At 37.5% G+C, this 16274-nt stretch overlaps 1 protein-coding gene across 3 annotated transcripts in view; it reads left to right on the top strand.

Annotated features, from left to right (window-relative positions):
* Nucleotides 1-4568, top strand: part of ZNF385D (zinc finger protein 385D) — a 408882-nt gene extending 404314 nt beyond the window's left edge. For all 3 annotated transcript variants that reach the window (XM_059846143.1, XM_059846162.1, XM_059846152.1), the window contains one exon: nt 1300-4568. In XM_059846143.1, the coding sequence (XP_059702126.1) occupies nt 1300-1533 (234 nt within the window). In that variant the 3' untranslated portion in view covers nt 1534-4568. The remainder of the gene's footprint in view (nt 1-1299) is intronic.
* The last annotated feature ends 11706 nt before the right edge of the window (nt 4569-16274 follow it).

The following is a 16274-nucleotide window of genomic DNA, read 5'->3' as shown; positions in this document are numbered from 1 at the left end:
TTCTGTTGAGTTGAAAATGTCAGAATGATATTGTTCAAGTTATTTACTTGAAAATCCCTTTCAAGTCAAGAATGAGAAATTGTGTTTCCTTGTAAGTAAAAAGTGTCTGTACTTACACTGAGATGTGCCACAGCATGGTACATATATTCTGTATATTCAGTACCATGTATTCAGGTTTATGCCCTTTGCAAGAGGCCTCAGGTCATGCTAGGACACAGACCCACCAAAAGTCCATCAGACACAATGAGAACTTTTCTTTGTCAGTAAATGAGGTTCTAATTTTATCTCAGAGTTATAAAAGTAGGACTGCAAAGGTATTCAGGCTCCTGGCATCTCATTAAAAACATGAAATTCCACTGAAAACTGCAGAAATCTATAGAGATGGTCATTTGTATGCATCCAAATGTAACTTTTCTTAAATATTACTGAGCCTCTTGTATTTTCATTCTTGGAGAAATTTCAGGGTTTGAGGTTTTCCCTTTTTTTAGGAAATTCTAAATGAGGTTTTTTTTGGTTTGTATTTGGTAGTCCACAAGAAAATCATGTTATGATTTAAAATGTTTTTCAAGAAGAAACCTCAGTGACAGGGACAGAAAGATCATAGTTTGGCAGTATGCTACTTTAAAGTATCTGCCAGGTTTTCACAATCCTTGAAAGAATGAACATGATCTTAGTGGAAAACAGTTGAATACAAAGCAGAATTATATGGGATAGCACCCATTTAAACACGTGAAACATGAGATTTTCATAACTCATGAGTGATAAGATTGGTTTATTTGCTTGCCATTAGAAGCAGGAGTAAATGAAGGGGAGCTATATGGAGATCTTAATTTTAAGTAGAACTCTCATCCTAATGATTAAAAAAAAAGTATCTTGTAAAACCAGGGAATAATGTTTTCATTCTGCTCTGGTCTCTACATTAAGCTGTCCAGATGGAGATCTATTAATTGATATCTGATTTTTCCCTCTTTAATTGTTGCAGGATACATGCAGCTTTGCTTTGGTGCAGATTCCCCAGTCCCGTTTTAGATTTGCTTTGATTTCTAATCTCATATTAAATTGTGAGTGTCAGCAGTCAGGTGTGAACCCTGGAACTCTGTCCCCAGCCAAATCCTTGTACCTTGTGCACTGGGGAGGTCGTATCACCTGTTACAAGTCCGTAGCCCATAGAGTAGGTAGCCACCTTGAGGCCTCTCTTGCCTGATTCTGCACTTATCATCTTAAATCAAGCTCCCTCTCATGTACCTAATATGAAAAAAAATTATGTGTCTCTGTTTGTTTTTCTCTTTTTCCCCACAGGTAAAATTAGTATTTTCAAAGGAACCTTCAAAGCCGATGGCCCCACGAATCTTACCAAATCCGCTGGCAGCTGCAGCAGCAGCTGCTGCTGTGGCTGTGAATTCCCCCTTCAGTCTTCGCACAGCCCCAGCAGCCACCCTTTTCCAGACTTCAGCACTTCCTCCAGCACTCCTACGACCAGCTCCTGGGCCTATACGGACCACCCACACTCCCGTGCTGTTTGCTCCTTACTGAACTCCAAACAGGAATTAATTGTACTGCAATAATTTTTCAAATCAAAACAAACAAAAAAAAAAAAAAAAAAAAGAAAATCAAGGACATTGAACTATGCAGTGTTTATTTATAGTTTAAAGTATATATGAAGAGCCAGAACTTTTGATAGAGAACTGAACAAATTCTGAAAGGGGGAATGGGCGGTATTTTCTCCAGATAAGAACATTTCTCTTGAGCATTGATCGTTTTAGAACTGATCTCCAGCATTGACTTGTAGTGACATATAAAACTTACAAAGCCTTTTGACTGTGCATTTTGGCACATATTTCCCTGCAATGTCTTTCCTGCTTTATGAAACAACTTACAAATTTGTCTAAAGGGCATTAACTGGTTCCAATGTATATAAAATACTTTATTCTGTAGATTAAAGAAGAAGGAAAAAAAAAAGAAACACTGTGAATAGTAGTACCCTTACCAATCATCCTGCCAAATCAGCAGTTACTGGGTATTTATCTGAACAAAAGTAGATACAATAGATGTCTTGTAAAACAGTAGTATTGTGTCTCTATCTATGCCACTAAGTTTCTAACTGAGTTGCAAAAGATAAAATGAACAAAATTATGTCACTTTGATAAGTAGTCAAAAATTATTACAATAATGTGGAGCTGTTCCTGGTGAGAAAAGATTTCCTCTCTCACGTAAGAATGAAAATGATCTAGGTTAGGGCAAAGAAAGTGATAAAGAGGATCTAGTGGAGGAAAAATATTTCAGATACTGTACACAGGATGGGTCAAACATTTATTTAACTGAGAATGTATGTGTACACTGTATGTTTATTCAAAAAGTGTAATACATACATGACAGATCAATGTTTAAGACATGACAGTGAAAAACCAAAAATATGATCTTGTCATAAAACAGGTCTGACACTTCAGAGTTGAGCAGAGGGAAGACACAAATCAGTTACAGAGAGTCATAACTGACAAATGAAAAACAGGAGAGAACTCCTGATCTCGTTTAGGTCAGTTTAAAAGTTCCTTCTGACTGCAGTGTAGCCAGAATTTCATCCCAAAAATGGCACATATTCATTTTATATCACACCAGTGGGAGTGTCTGTAGATACAGGTAATATTTTTTGCAATAGGCTTAGTCTTAGCAACAGACTTATTCCCTTGTTTTATTTCCTACTGATGTGATATAAAATGTCTTAATATACCTATAAAATGTAAACAGTGACACATGAGATACATATTACGAGATAGCTGCACATCATGGGTTTGGAACAAATACAACTTTTAGGATCTCAAGGGACCCTTGAATTCTGTAGCTGACCGTGATGTATGGACAGCTTAAAGCCTTATATATTTACTGTGAGGCTTAAAGGGGTTGACAGTGTCCCTTTAAAGTAAGATTTATCAGGGGTATATATAGATATATTGTATATATGTTAGAGTAAGAAAAATAACTTATAAACAGAAAATCTACTATATAAAATAATTATATAACCATTGATTTCACATGTGGGTCATTAAGTGGTAAGTAGCAAACAAACAACAGAGAAAAAAATAATCCTTGCTGCCTGCTTTTTCCCATAGGGAGCTGAAAAGTATCTATTAATATTATGGAGTGTGCTGCTGAGTCACATGCAACCACTCTGATGTGTAGCTAAGTGAAATGCCTACCGTACATTTAGGCAGAATAAAATTTAAAAGCATAATTTAAGTTTAGATGGGGAAATTATTTGAAAGATTTCATTAAAAGGCAGTAATGCAAAATATTGACCATGTGGTTGCTATATAATGCTGCCTGTGGTTAATGCAGATTGGTGGGAGATATAGAGGATGGGAATATACAGCACTTTTGACTTGCAGTTCATCAGTGAGCCTTCCATATACATTTGTATTTGCCATTTTTTAAACCTCTCCGCATTTAGATTTTATAAAAAATATATAAAGAGAGAGAAAGAAGAGGTTCCATGGATGTCTGTGTCCAAAGAATTCCAAAGAGATGCATTTATTTATCTAGAAGTAATAAAATAAGTTCTGTATTATGTATTTGTATTTCATCCAGTTTATTTGCAAACGTTTGTGCCTTGAAATGAAATGAGCTTTTGTTTATATTTAATTCACACCTATGTAGCCATGAAAAAGACATGATGGTGATTCCAGGGCTAATTACCAGCTGGATTGCTTTGGCCTAACTTTCAAAACAACAGTATGAGTAAGTTCCTGAAGCCAAGTTTAGACATCTAAATAACTAGGGGCTGACATTTAAAAGGGCTCTCTACTCTACAGCTCCCAGTAAAGAGGCAGTCAATAAGCCAGCCTTCTAAACCTGCTCCTCACACTCAATTTAGAAAATTTTTCATTATATTTGGGTATATGAGATAGTAACATTCAGTGGACTTGTTGTTTTAAGCCTGCTTTCAACCTTCCATCTGTTTGCAGAAGCTGTAGTGCCATTGCCAGCTGCGATCAGATTCCTCCTTGAAAAGGGCAGCAGCTTTCAAGCTGTGCTCCATGAACCACCACTTGTTTCCAGAGCCTTTTGTAAGAGCCTTTGTAAGAAAGATCTTGTTGAAAGAACAGAGGAGTACTCACATTTTAGCAAGGTAGAAGGTCTGGGCAGGCTATCTTTTCCCCATGAGGAAGCAGGCAGATGGGAAAATGGGAGATAGACAAATATCCTGAAGGCTCCTGTGCACAGCCTTCTGGTGCATGGACACCTGCTGTACATCCTGCCATGTTGTTGTGATGCCATCAAAATCAACAGGCTGATCCTTGCCAAAACATGGCCTGTGGCATGTATGGAGGCACAGTACTAAGAGCAGAGTTCATACAAATTTTGCTAGAAATAAAAGAGTGTCATTCCAACTACTTACATCAGCTAATCTGCAATGACACCTTCAGTTTTCTTGGACCTCTTTTGTCACAGTGCTCTATGGAACAAGTTTTTGTTCACACAAGTCTCTTTTAAAGTTCAGCTGTAAACAACAAACTCAGTTCTTTTTGTCTCTTACTCACTACCTAATAAAGGATAAAGCCTAAATGCTAGAATGTATAGTGGATTTTCTGTGCCTTGCTGCTCTACACCCCTCTCGGTCAGTAACAAGCCAATGTACCCAGGACATCAGCATAACAGTTCTATTATATATATATATATAAGTATTTATATATATATATATATATATATATTTATATTTATATCTGTCAAGGAAAATACTGGCACAGCTATCTAATGGGGCAAAGAGGACTTCTGGTCAAGGGTATGTCCACAGCAGATGACAGAGGAGGTAGCAAACAGAAGACACTTTATACCTACTTGTCAATACATCCAGTGTGGAGAGCAGTATTAAAGAAAAAAATTCCATCATATTTCATATTACTGTAGCACTCCAGGGCCAAGAGGAAACCTGAAGCACAAGGAAGCAGATTGTTTCATCGAAGACACAGTCACTCACGGGAATAAGAACATGAAATCAGCCAGAGAGGAAGTGGCTGGGTAATGAACTCAGAAAAGCAATCAGGTTCAGGGATGTTTTCTTAAGTTTTATTCAAAGTATTAAAGAATAACTATTCTGTTCTGACCCATAGAGATGGTATTTTTGTGGGAGGTATATATCTATATATATTTATATTTTTATGCTATCTGCATTTTTCCAACTACCTATGGCTTCAAACCTTTGTTCTGAGGGATCATCATTGCTCTGAACCATAAAATTAGTTACCTTCTTGAAAACTGCTGTAAAAGCTGATGTGAGAATTCAGTAAGCAAATGGTATAAATATGATGATCTAAAATGAAAAAAAAAAAAGGACTGACCATGTCAAGAAATACTGTATTTGAAAAGTATACATCTTTATTTTGAGATAAATTATATAAAATTATATAAAATTAAGAATAGCTAAATAAAGTTAATATAACTAGAAGAATTACATCTGTCATTTTAGTACTGAAATATTACAATTGGCTCTACATTTTAAAAGTTTAAAAGACTTTCTAGATGTTGAATCAATGCAAGGATGCTGTTGGTACATATAATGTCTCACTTCATTATCTTCCATTTACATCAGGAATACCATAATTGAATGGACCTGCCTTTAGTCACTTTTATTTAATTGCCAAAGATACAGTAGCATGTTGGCCCCATATTCCCTGAAAAGTGAAATCACACTTAGAAGGCCATGTTTCTGCGTTTTAGTTTCCATAAACAAACAGTTTTTAGAGTCTCTTCAAAGTATCCTGGGGAATTTCTAACTCGATATCTCTTTTTAGCAAAAATAAATTTATGAACAATATGTCATTTTATGAGCATTAGACCAACACTGAGGAGCAAGATCTAAAAAAGTCTTCACAACTGTAACATTCTTTTGGGTAGATATGAAGCACAGAAACTCAAATTATGCGGTTGTGGCTGCACAAATCTTTTTGAAAACACGTGAAATCAGAACCTAGTCTACTTTACAAGTGTCCTGGTTTTGGGGTTAACTCACAACAATAAGAAGTCTGGTCTTTTTACTAACAGGTGTCTGAATTTTTATTTCTAAAACTTCAGCACAGTTCAAACTTCGGGACTCTAAGCTCCCAAAGCTCTCAAGAAAATAAGAATGGGCTTCCTGTTGATCAAGATGCATGTGAAAATGTGAGCCTATACTATGTAAAATGTGAAGTATTTTTTTGACATCATGTTTTCTCCTGTTCTCATTGTTTATCTCTAAGTGCCATTCTTTCAGTGCCAATGAATCATCCAGAAGATTCTGTGCTGGAATTCTGTACCTGACAAAAAGAAACAGTAACACTGATAAATCCCATCTTAAACTAGTTGAAATCTCAAACACACAGTGAAGGGTTTAGCCAAGGACGCGAGCTTTATGGCCTCTCACTTCTACAGGTTTATTAAAATTCAGGACCATTTTGGAGTAAATGTGACTATCTGGAAGATGATAATTACATAGCCTGACCTGAAATGTCAGCAGCTGAAAGAGTCTGTGCTCCAGACCGAAATTAACAATGGTATGAAAACCATAATGCTCTTAACTTTGGGACTCCTGATAGCAGTTGCAGAAATCTTTGATTTCACTAGAGGCAATCTTTTGCTCTTAGTGGATGAGGCCTTTTGCAGTCATGCTGTGTACTGCAATTAGGTGTCATTCAACTCTGATTCTGTATGGATACTTTGATAAAGAAACTTGTCTGAGTGTGAAACATGATTAGTGGCTGCCTGGTTCATGTGGTCAGCTTCATGCTGGGAGGATGCTTGGGTGGTGAAATAAGAAGAATTGAAAGAGTCAATGTAAAGAAATTGGTGAACTAATTTGACCCTTTTTTCCTGTGCAATGTTCTTAAATGGGACTTCTGAGGTATGAACAAGCTGGGACATTCCTGGATAAAAATGTAGGGACCTTGAAGATCATGAGATCTTAACTTTAAAATAAGTTTAATGAGAAAGAACTCAGAAGACATACTTTGGATTAGAGGCCAGGGTGACATTGTAGCAATGGTCTTCACACTAGGCACTCTGTCAATACCCTGACATTTTTCCTGTTCACAACAGAAATCGAAAGTTTGACCCTTATGATTAGAAACAAGCATAGTTAATAATATTCATTGCATAGGTATTGGACACTCAATTGAAGGACAAAATAATTTTCCTTGGACTCCATGTCTTCAGGTGTGTTCATACCAGCCAAGATATCACTGCATTTTGTCAACACCTGGGTCTCCAGAAAGGATGTTAATACTTTTTATTTGTTTTTATTACAATTTGATTTTTCTTCTATGTTTCTTTATTGGTTGTCTCGTCTCTCATATGAATGAACAGAATCCATAAAATTAAATATACATTTAAGAAGTATGTAATCATCAATGCCCCTGTTGGGCCATTTGATCAGAGTCAATAAATTGAATAAAGAATTTAAAGCAGCAAAGCCACAGTAATGTTAATATATTGTGAAGAGAGAACATTTATACTACAGTGCTCTTTACCTAATCTAGGGTTTTATGACACAGACAGATCTTTATCCTGTAATACTTTCCTGAAATATTCATCTTTTGGGATCCTTCAAAGGTTTAATCAAATTTAAATGTTGTTTCTTATGTTCAGTAAAAACATCTGTGTGTTTCTGAGTGCAAAAGCAATATAAAAAGGGATAAAACCTACAAACCATTTTCTCACTACAAATGCCTGCAGCATTTGTTAATGTCAGCCCTTTCTTTCTCTGCTTGTGGCTCATGGCTGATATTTACCAAGGGAACTGTTCTCATTGAGACATGTATCAGGTGAAAACTGTCAGTTCAAAACACAATCTGTCAAGTGCAGAGATTTGTTTGGGGCACAACAGAGTGGGAGATGAGGGAACATAGGCAAAGCTGTGCCTTTGTAATAGCCTGTTTGAACCCTCTCAAAAATGCCTGGTGGCTTGATGGGGAGAGGCAGAGGCTCTCAATGTGGTCATTCTGTTGTATTTATAACACAGAAGATGTAACTTTGAAAAAAGTCTTGATTTGAGGGTTTTAAACCAGTGCTGCACTGGGGGGGATGATCCCTCCCCTGCCCACCCAAAAGTGTAATCTTTCCTTCAGACATATCTTCAATGTAGACTTGCCATGATATTATTGCCAGTCAAACTGCTGCCTGAATCTGATTTTTGCATTGGAATAAAACTATTCATGTCAGTTTTGGTACCCAGAAGGAGAACCCAGGAATTAAAAATGAAAATATAATGAGCCTCTAGTTGGGTCACATTTTTTTTTTATCTTCCTGCAGTTGCTCAAGTCATACCAGTTTGCTGAAATCTACATGTTAATCAAAGAGAAAATGCCTGTTTCTTTCTTCTTCTACTGTTTTTATAGTTTTAGAAAGGAGATGGAAAGAGCTGTAGCTCTTTATCCAATGACCCACACTAAAGCCACCATGTCGTCAACAAATGCCTGCACATGTACTGCATACACACAGATTTATTTCCCTCCAATCCTTCTGCTAAATCACATTTTGTGACTACCTCAGCACCAAGGGACACTGCAAGGAGCATATAAGAGGAAAAGAAAAACCAAAACACCTGCTTATGGACTGTGTAATATGGGTTATAATACAGTAACCCTTTATCCCCTTCAGTGGCATAGTAGAACCATGTGGCTGGAGTCCTGCATTAAGCCCCTCATTACAGTATTGGCTGCTATAAATGGTGAGCACTGAAGACAATTTTGTTGGCTGTGCTATAATTAGGCCTTCTCCCTTACTGTGTAAGGTTCTCTGTTCTCCACAGGGGTATTTTTCATGTCAAGTGAATTCTTGGAATAAAACTTAGAGCTTTTATCACCTCCTTATACAGCTGTGAAAAGCAGTAGGGAGAAAAAAAAAAAGTAAATTAGCCTTTCATGTTTTATTGATAGCCGTGTTCCACCTGACTGTCAGGGATTTCATAGTGGCACAAATACTCCAGAAGCTCTTCAGTTCTGCTCTTTGAGACAGGCTGCAATGGATTGCTATCCCATGCCATAGATATATAATCCACAGCAGTATGCAAATCATCTACCACCGACTCATTAAGGTTTTTAAATTTGGATAAAAAACCCTCAAAACCTACCAGAACCCAGTGAAAGCACTAGAGATAAAGAGCACACAAGTTACATGATGTATCAAAGAACCTTCAGGAGAACATCCAAGTTAGTCCAACAGAAAGTGCCAGAGAGGGCAATTGTTCTGGAAATTAACTGTAGGGTGGCTCTTTCTGAACCCAAGCGTGAGAGCAAGTTTAACCCTGCCAAATACACTGCAGCTGTTGAGAACTGGAGAAGTTTGTCATCATTCTTGAACAATGTTCTTCCAGCTATAGACAATCTCTAACATTGCAGTGAAAAATTTCAAACATGAGACCAAGTTATTTAGCAGGGTAATGAAATATTCTTCCTAGTGCTTGCAGATAACCAGCATAAGCTCTTCATTTAGTAATGCAAGGCAGAGTTAAATTAGTGGGTAGTAATTTGCTATCACTAATACCATCAAGTACTGATACTTTCACAAAAACTGGCCCTGATCCATTCACTCTTCAAAAACACTATAAATTTAAATGACATTTTTATAAGTCCAAGAGTAAAATTTCATGGTCTGGTAGTTTGTAATAGTAGTTTTGACTCATAAATAGTCAATATAATATCTTCTCTTAAAAAAGAGTGGAGGGAGGTGACTGGGGCAATTATACCTCACTATTTAAAACACCTGATAACTGCCTGAGGGCCTTTTAGAGGTTAGCATTATTAACCATGTGGAAAAAGGCAGTTGTTTAAGAAGATAACTGAGTTGTCCCATGGGTAAGTTAGGTGAGAAAAAATTATCAAAATTTTAGTGATTTCTTCATTAGGTAAGTGTAGATTAATTCCTCCAGATTTGCTTAGGTATTTGAGACTGTTATCCATAAAAAAATATTAGATTGGTAGTATGACAATTCAAATAATTTTGAAAGAAACTAACTGAAGTCTGCATGGGTTATAGAGTAAGGAGAATTGTTAGGCTGGGGAGAGAAAGTAGAAGGCAGTTTAAAGCTGCATCTGGCTTCACTGGTGATTTTGTACACAGAAAAAAAATGTGCTCTTGAAATTCTTTGATAACACATATTAGGAGCTATCATCAATTGAGAAAGGAACATTTTCCAGAAAGAATAGAATGGCCTTGGGAACTGATAAAATAGAAAGGAGCTGTAACTGAATAGGAAAGAAAGGCACAATCATGTATTTAGAATCTAATAACAACTAGCTCTAAGAATGTAATAGCTCCAGACAACTGAAGAGCACAATGTACAAGTATTACCAGTTGTGGTAATGGGTTACAAATTTGATATAGCTGTTAAAAATAGTATATTCTGTGTTATACCACTACAGAATAAAAGCTTTGTATTTTGACAACTTCATTGATTCATAACAAAGTGCAATTAAATCTTTTTGGAAAAGACATGAGGGATGAGAAAATAATATTATAAAATTTACATGGTTAGAATAAGGATGGAAGGCTGAGCACAAAAGGGATCCAATTGCTCCCTCTACGATGGGATGGAAATGGTGGTAACCATCAGGAAAAGAAGAAAGCTATTCAAGGTAAGAAGCTCTTCAAGCATAAATACTTGAATTGATGTCTATAAAATCACCAGTGAAAATTCTCTGGAAATTAAAAGATACTTGTAAGTGTTAAAACACAGAAAAGGTGTCAAGCAGGCAAAGGCTGAGGTGATCCTCAGGTGGGCTTTGTCTTGGTTATGAATGAGGTTCTGTGCCACATTTGCTGTGGCAGAAGCTAACCAGGCACAATGCCCTAGTCAGCAGGACTGTTCCCTTTTCTGTCGGAGCACACTTTAGTGTGTTGCTCCAAAATATGTTAGTGACTTTACTCGTGACTTGATAAGTTGGGAGAGAACTATATGAAATATTTGGGTTGACATGTCATAGGAAAAAGACTTCTGAATCTTGCCCAAGGTCTACTTCATCTATATATTCACATAATTATAAAAAGGAAATTGTTCTAAATCTGAGTGTAAGTACGTATGTTTGTTGGTGGCTTTTTGGATGCTTCATGTCAGCTGGAAGAGTCTGTCATATTCTTGCTGAAATAGGATTCAGTATAGTTTTCTTAGACAATCTCATGTCAAAATATATCTGTCACAATCAGTTGCTAAGCATAGCTCAGGCTTGTAAAAAAATCAGACAGAGTGAAAATATTTAACAGTGCTGAAAGCAAAAAGTATGTCTCTAGTTCACTGAATTCATGAAAATATGCAGAGTTTAGCAACTGTTTAGGACTTGCTCAGCTTTTGTTTTGGGCAGCAACTGACTTGGGACTTCAGGGCAGGGCATGCCATAGGGAGACAGATACCTGTGACCAAGTCCCTGCAACAGAATAAGGGGGTGAAGTCAAAATAAAAGGCCTCTTAGCTCTTCACTCATTTCAGATTCTTCAGCTGCGGCTGCTGAATCCTGTGAGTTGTGTTCCTCAGTGAAGGAGTGCCTACATGTTGTGTGACTGTACTAGGTGGGTAAGAAGCTATTCAGTCAAGCTGTGGAGTTCCAAAGGTCAACAATAAAATACAGATCTTATTGAAGCTACTGCACTAGTCTGTGATGTCTGCTTGTTAACACTTAGCATTCAGTTCAGGCTTTAGCTGATAATTAGGTAAATAAATTGCCGCTTGACACCTGCTCGTCTTTACTTTTTCAAACCTTCCTCTGCCAAGAAGTCACAGATTTGCACCTTTCTGGGAGGACCTGGATATAAATGTTGTGCTGTGGCATACTGCAGATGCATTTTTACTTTCCGCTCTGTCCCATATTTTGCAATCAACAACAAAAAAAAAACCCAGACAAAACCACAACAACCAAAAAACTCTCCCTGCCAAAAAACGAAAACCTATGAATCAATGTTCACAATATGTTCAGTATTTTATTTGTTGATTTAGAATATTCCTCCAAATTAAGCATGTTCAAAATATTTTACAGAGCTAAAAGCTTTGTGTGAGTGCAGCACAAAAACATAATCTGTTTTGGCTAAAAAAAGGAAGCCTTCTGTTTTCCTTACAACTGAGGCCAAACCAATTTTCATTTCTGACTTCTTAATTAATGTTAAATACAATTTAGACTGAGTTTCTCATAAAAAAACCCTGCAGCATTTGTAGATTTACAGTTATTTAGACCACTATTTTATCTTTAATTTGAGCATTTTAAGTAGAAGAACAGTTACATTCAAAATCTCAAAGCTTATGCCATCTGTTAATGGAAATCTATATTTCAGAGCTACGCAGAGCGTGGTTAATAATTTGGCCATTTAACAAATTGGCCATTTTACAGCCTGGCTATTTCTTATTTATTTTTGCTGAATTGGTGTCTAAAGGTTCTCTCTGCTCATAAAATAAGAATTTCATTTTATGGCAGAAGACAAGTCTTAAAAGTTATTTTCATTGTATCCCAGCATAGCTTGAGAAGCTTTCACAATTTTTCATGAGAAAGGAAGAGACTGGCCATCTGAGATATGAGATTCAAGTTCATCTGACACTCTCTGGAGCCCTAAGCTTTTGTTTGGACCTTAGTAAAGCCGTTAGGTACTAAAGCAGTTCCCCAGCCTCTGGTTTGTTGGTAGGTGAGTTCATTCCTTCATTACTAAAGACAGTAATGCAAATATGTACACCTCTATCACCACTAAAAAATCTACTCCTAAATCTACATCTAAATGTAGATTTTTGAGTTGTTCTCCATGAAAAGTCTACTATGGGATGAGATTACTTGTGCCCTGGAAATGCTTATTTTCCCCACAGACTGCAAAGGAAACATTGGATGATAAATGAGAGGTAGACATCTGTGCTATGTGAGTCTGAAATTGATCAAAAAAGTTAAGCAAATATTGTATGTCATTAATTAATCCTGTGTAAGCAACTTGCTATTTAGTTCAGGGTGGGGAACAACCAGCATGAAGTCCAGGGAATGGTAGAGCACAGTGATGGAACTGAGTCATTCATATGCAAGATGAGTGTGGAAAAAAAACCATAAATATCCTCGTTAGTAAGTTTAGTTTCAGTCTTAAAAGTGAGGAGTTTTTTTTGCAGTGAATGTTTTATTACACCAAGCATGTTAAAGTCTTGAAATAGGGTTTCTTTTGGTTTGGTTTTTTGTTTTGTTTTGTTTTTGTGGAGTTTTTGATGTGTGCATGTTTTGTTTTATTTAGGTTTGTTTGGTTTTTTAATTTTAAGCAAAAATTGAGGTGTCCAAAACTCTCCAGGGACCCACTCTGTTTTAGCAAGGGCAAGAGGAGTGGGCTGCTCCCCAGGGTGGGGGGTGCTGGGAGCCAAGGGTGGCAGCCAGGCAAGGGCCCCCCAACAAGGAGGTGGTCCCAGAGCAAGGTGTGCAGGAGGTCTGACAACAGGGACTAAGTCAGATGACAGTCCAGGTCTATCCAGGCCAGTCTGTCGTGGTGAGACAGGTACCAGCCAGGATCAGCAAGGCAGGCAGGGAGAAGAAGGTGCAGTGCCAGACCCACCTACAGTGTACCTGCAAGGGATAAATGCAGCTCCCAAGTCAAAGTGTCCCAGCCAAGGCAGTGTCTCTCCCAGCTCCTTCTCTCACCTTAGCTGTTCTCCAGCAGTTGGTTCCCATGTTGCATGGCCAAGCTGTGTCAAAGCAGCCCAGCCAGCTCACCCTTGGGAAGTGAAGGAGATGGATTTACACAGGACCCTGGCAATGTTACTGCATACTTCGTAAAGACTAGAAGAGATTTTTTGACCCTAGAAATTACAGAGTAAAAGGGAATCAAAGGGCAGGAAAAGAAATTGAGACACTTAGCTTTACATAGAAGCACAAAGAATGATAGAGCAAAGGTGGTTAAGTCTATGTCCCCCTACCCAGCACTTCAGTGAAACACTGGTATTTGCAGCATGGATCATCAGGCTAAAATAAAAAAGCAGAAGACTGAAGCAAATGTAGAAGTTTGTTGAGGACAGTAGGAGTAAATCTTAGGTAGAAATTCTATTTGGCTTATCAAAATTTTCTGATAAGAGTGATCTGCCTTCCTTACTTCCAACACTGCTCAGGTACGGTAAGAGCACTTATCCTCTCTGTTAGTGTCTCAAAAAAATTCCTCATTTGAGAAACCACAATTGTCTAAAACTTTATCAGAAGCCAGGTGTTTCCTTCCATTGCACAAAGCTATGGGATATAAATAGTAAGTTTTCACTTTTTGTAGGGGGCTTTTGCAGTCTTTCCTAAAGGCTGGAGCTGTTTGATTTGAAAGCTCAGAGGTGACTCTTAATTGTTATAAATAAGCGTAGCTTCATTATTTTTCTAGGCCTATAGCAATTTTTGGTGGCTGAGATGTGATACATAGTTTGGAATAAAAGTGTTATTTTCAAATCATAATCAGAGAGATGACCCCTGCTAAAAATGATCATATTCTACTGTAAATATGTCCTGTCTTACCAGAGAGAGTGGCTGTGAAATTTTCTGAGAACAGCTATTTACACTTTTCTCTGTTTTAACATCAAACTCCTATAGATTAAATAATTACCTCATACAAAAAAGCCTTTTATTTTCTAAACTATGTAGCTGTTGACAGTTTTGTGTCATTCTGAAAGAAATTATAATAGCGTAATACTATTTTATAGAATCAGGATGTACCGCTTTTTGCTTGGGTGAGGTGTGGTGGATGGAATCTTCCTCATTTGGCCTCAATATGTTGGTGTGACCAAAGCACAAACTCGTGTGTCCCAATACTGCTTTTGGGAGCACGAACATCCTCTTGTAGCTGTAAAATAGCTGAATTGCTGTGTCAGTGTGTTGTTTCCTTCACCTTGTTCCAGTCTGTTACCCTTTGTGACAGGCTGTGGTGGAAAAATCCTAATCTAGTGAAGGCACCATGCAGATCCAGCTTTGTATGTTGACTGTTCCTGATGCTGGTGATTTTCTCAAGGTCGTTCTGCTATAAAAATGGGCTCTGAGTAAGTGTTATGGAGAATAGGATCTGGTCTAAGGTCCCATTAAGTGATGGGACTGTCAGGAAATTGGTAACAACCGGTTACTGGGCTTAAGTAATACACTGACTACTCAGCAAGCATGCTCAGCTCACCATAAATAATAATATACTTCAAACTGGTAGCATTGCCCAAATAGTATTTCCCATACAAATAACGTGAAAGAAAATGTTTTCATTCATAATCATATAGCTCCCTGTCAACTGAAGAATTTATCCCAGTTTTCTGACTTCCCCTAAAACTCCTCACCATCTTCCTAAGCCAGATTTTCCTGGTTTCTGTGTGTGTCTTTATCCTCTCCCAAAATCACAGAGCTCAAGTACCCATGTTGGCGACAGCACTGCTTAGGACAAATTTCTTTGGTGGTATTGTCCTGGAAAACATTCAAGCCAGTAGGAGGAAAAATTTATTTGGGGGATAGACAGTGTTTTATTAAGAGCCTGCCCAAAGAAAAGTGGGCTAAAAATGCAGCTTCTGTGCTGCTAGCAAGATGTCATTTGTTGATTATTGATTCCCAAGAGACAGTAGGTTTTAAAATTTGTAAGTGTTAGGAAGGGCTGAATTAGAGAGCATATGGATATAGCTTCTTTCTGCTTTGACTTTGATGTTTTATACCTTATTGAAATTCTATTTCTTTTAATTAGCATTCTGAAATCTGGAAAAGCATTAGGCATAGATTAGCATAAGACAATGCATCAACATTGTCAATACAACTGTTATGTCCAGGATACCTTGCAGGAGGGAACACATGCACTTGCGTCATTCAAGCATTTGCTGAGCAATGGAGTAGGAATTTTGGGGATAAAAAATGTTTATTTAAGGGTTGCCAAAAGTCTGCTCAAATCTCCTCCTAAATATTTAGCTCTTTATCTTGGATCCCACTATTATGGCCTAGCTGCTTAAATCTCCAGAGACTTTGACAGTGCTATATGTTCTGCTCTACAAGCACTGTTAGAGAGCAGAGGGGGTGACCAGAGTGTCAGAGATCACAGATTTTCTTCCCAGAGGTGTTCAAAAATGAGCCCAGAGGGACTGGCACACATAGAGATGTGATTCATCTGTGTGTTTGGACAGGAGCAGAGAAAGTAATGGGGAACACTTGCTTTTATCCCACTTGGCTCACAAATCACTAAACTCTTGGCAACATGGAGATGTTAAACACAGATAAGAAAGGTGGAAAATGATTTAATATGGATTAAATAAACTAGTGTAAGTGCATGTCCAGAAACTGTGGAAAGCTATTCTTGTTATTTCCCCATTTATT

Source organism: Haemorhous mexicanus, chromosome 1 (assembly GCF_027477595.1).
Source record: "Haemorhous mexicanus isolate bHaeMex1 chromosome 1, bHaeMex1.pri, whole genome shotgun sequence".
In the NCBI taxonomy this organism is placed as follows: Eukaryota; Metazoa; Chordata; class Aves; order Passeriformes; family Fringillidae; genus Haemorhous; species Haemorhous mexicanus.
The sequence above is the reverse complement of the archived record's forward strand: the minus strand, read 5'-3'. Positions and strand labels throughout refer to the sequence as shown.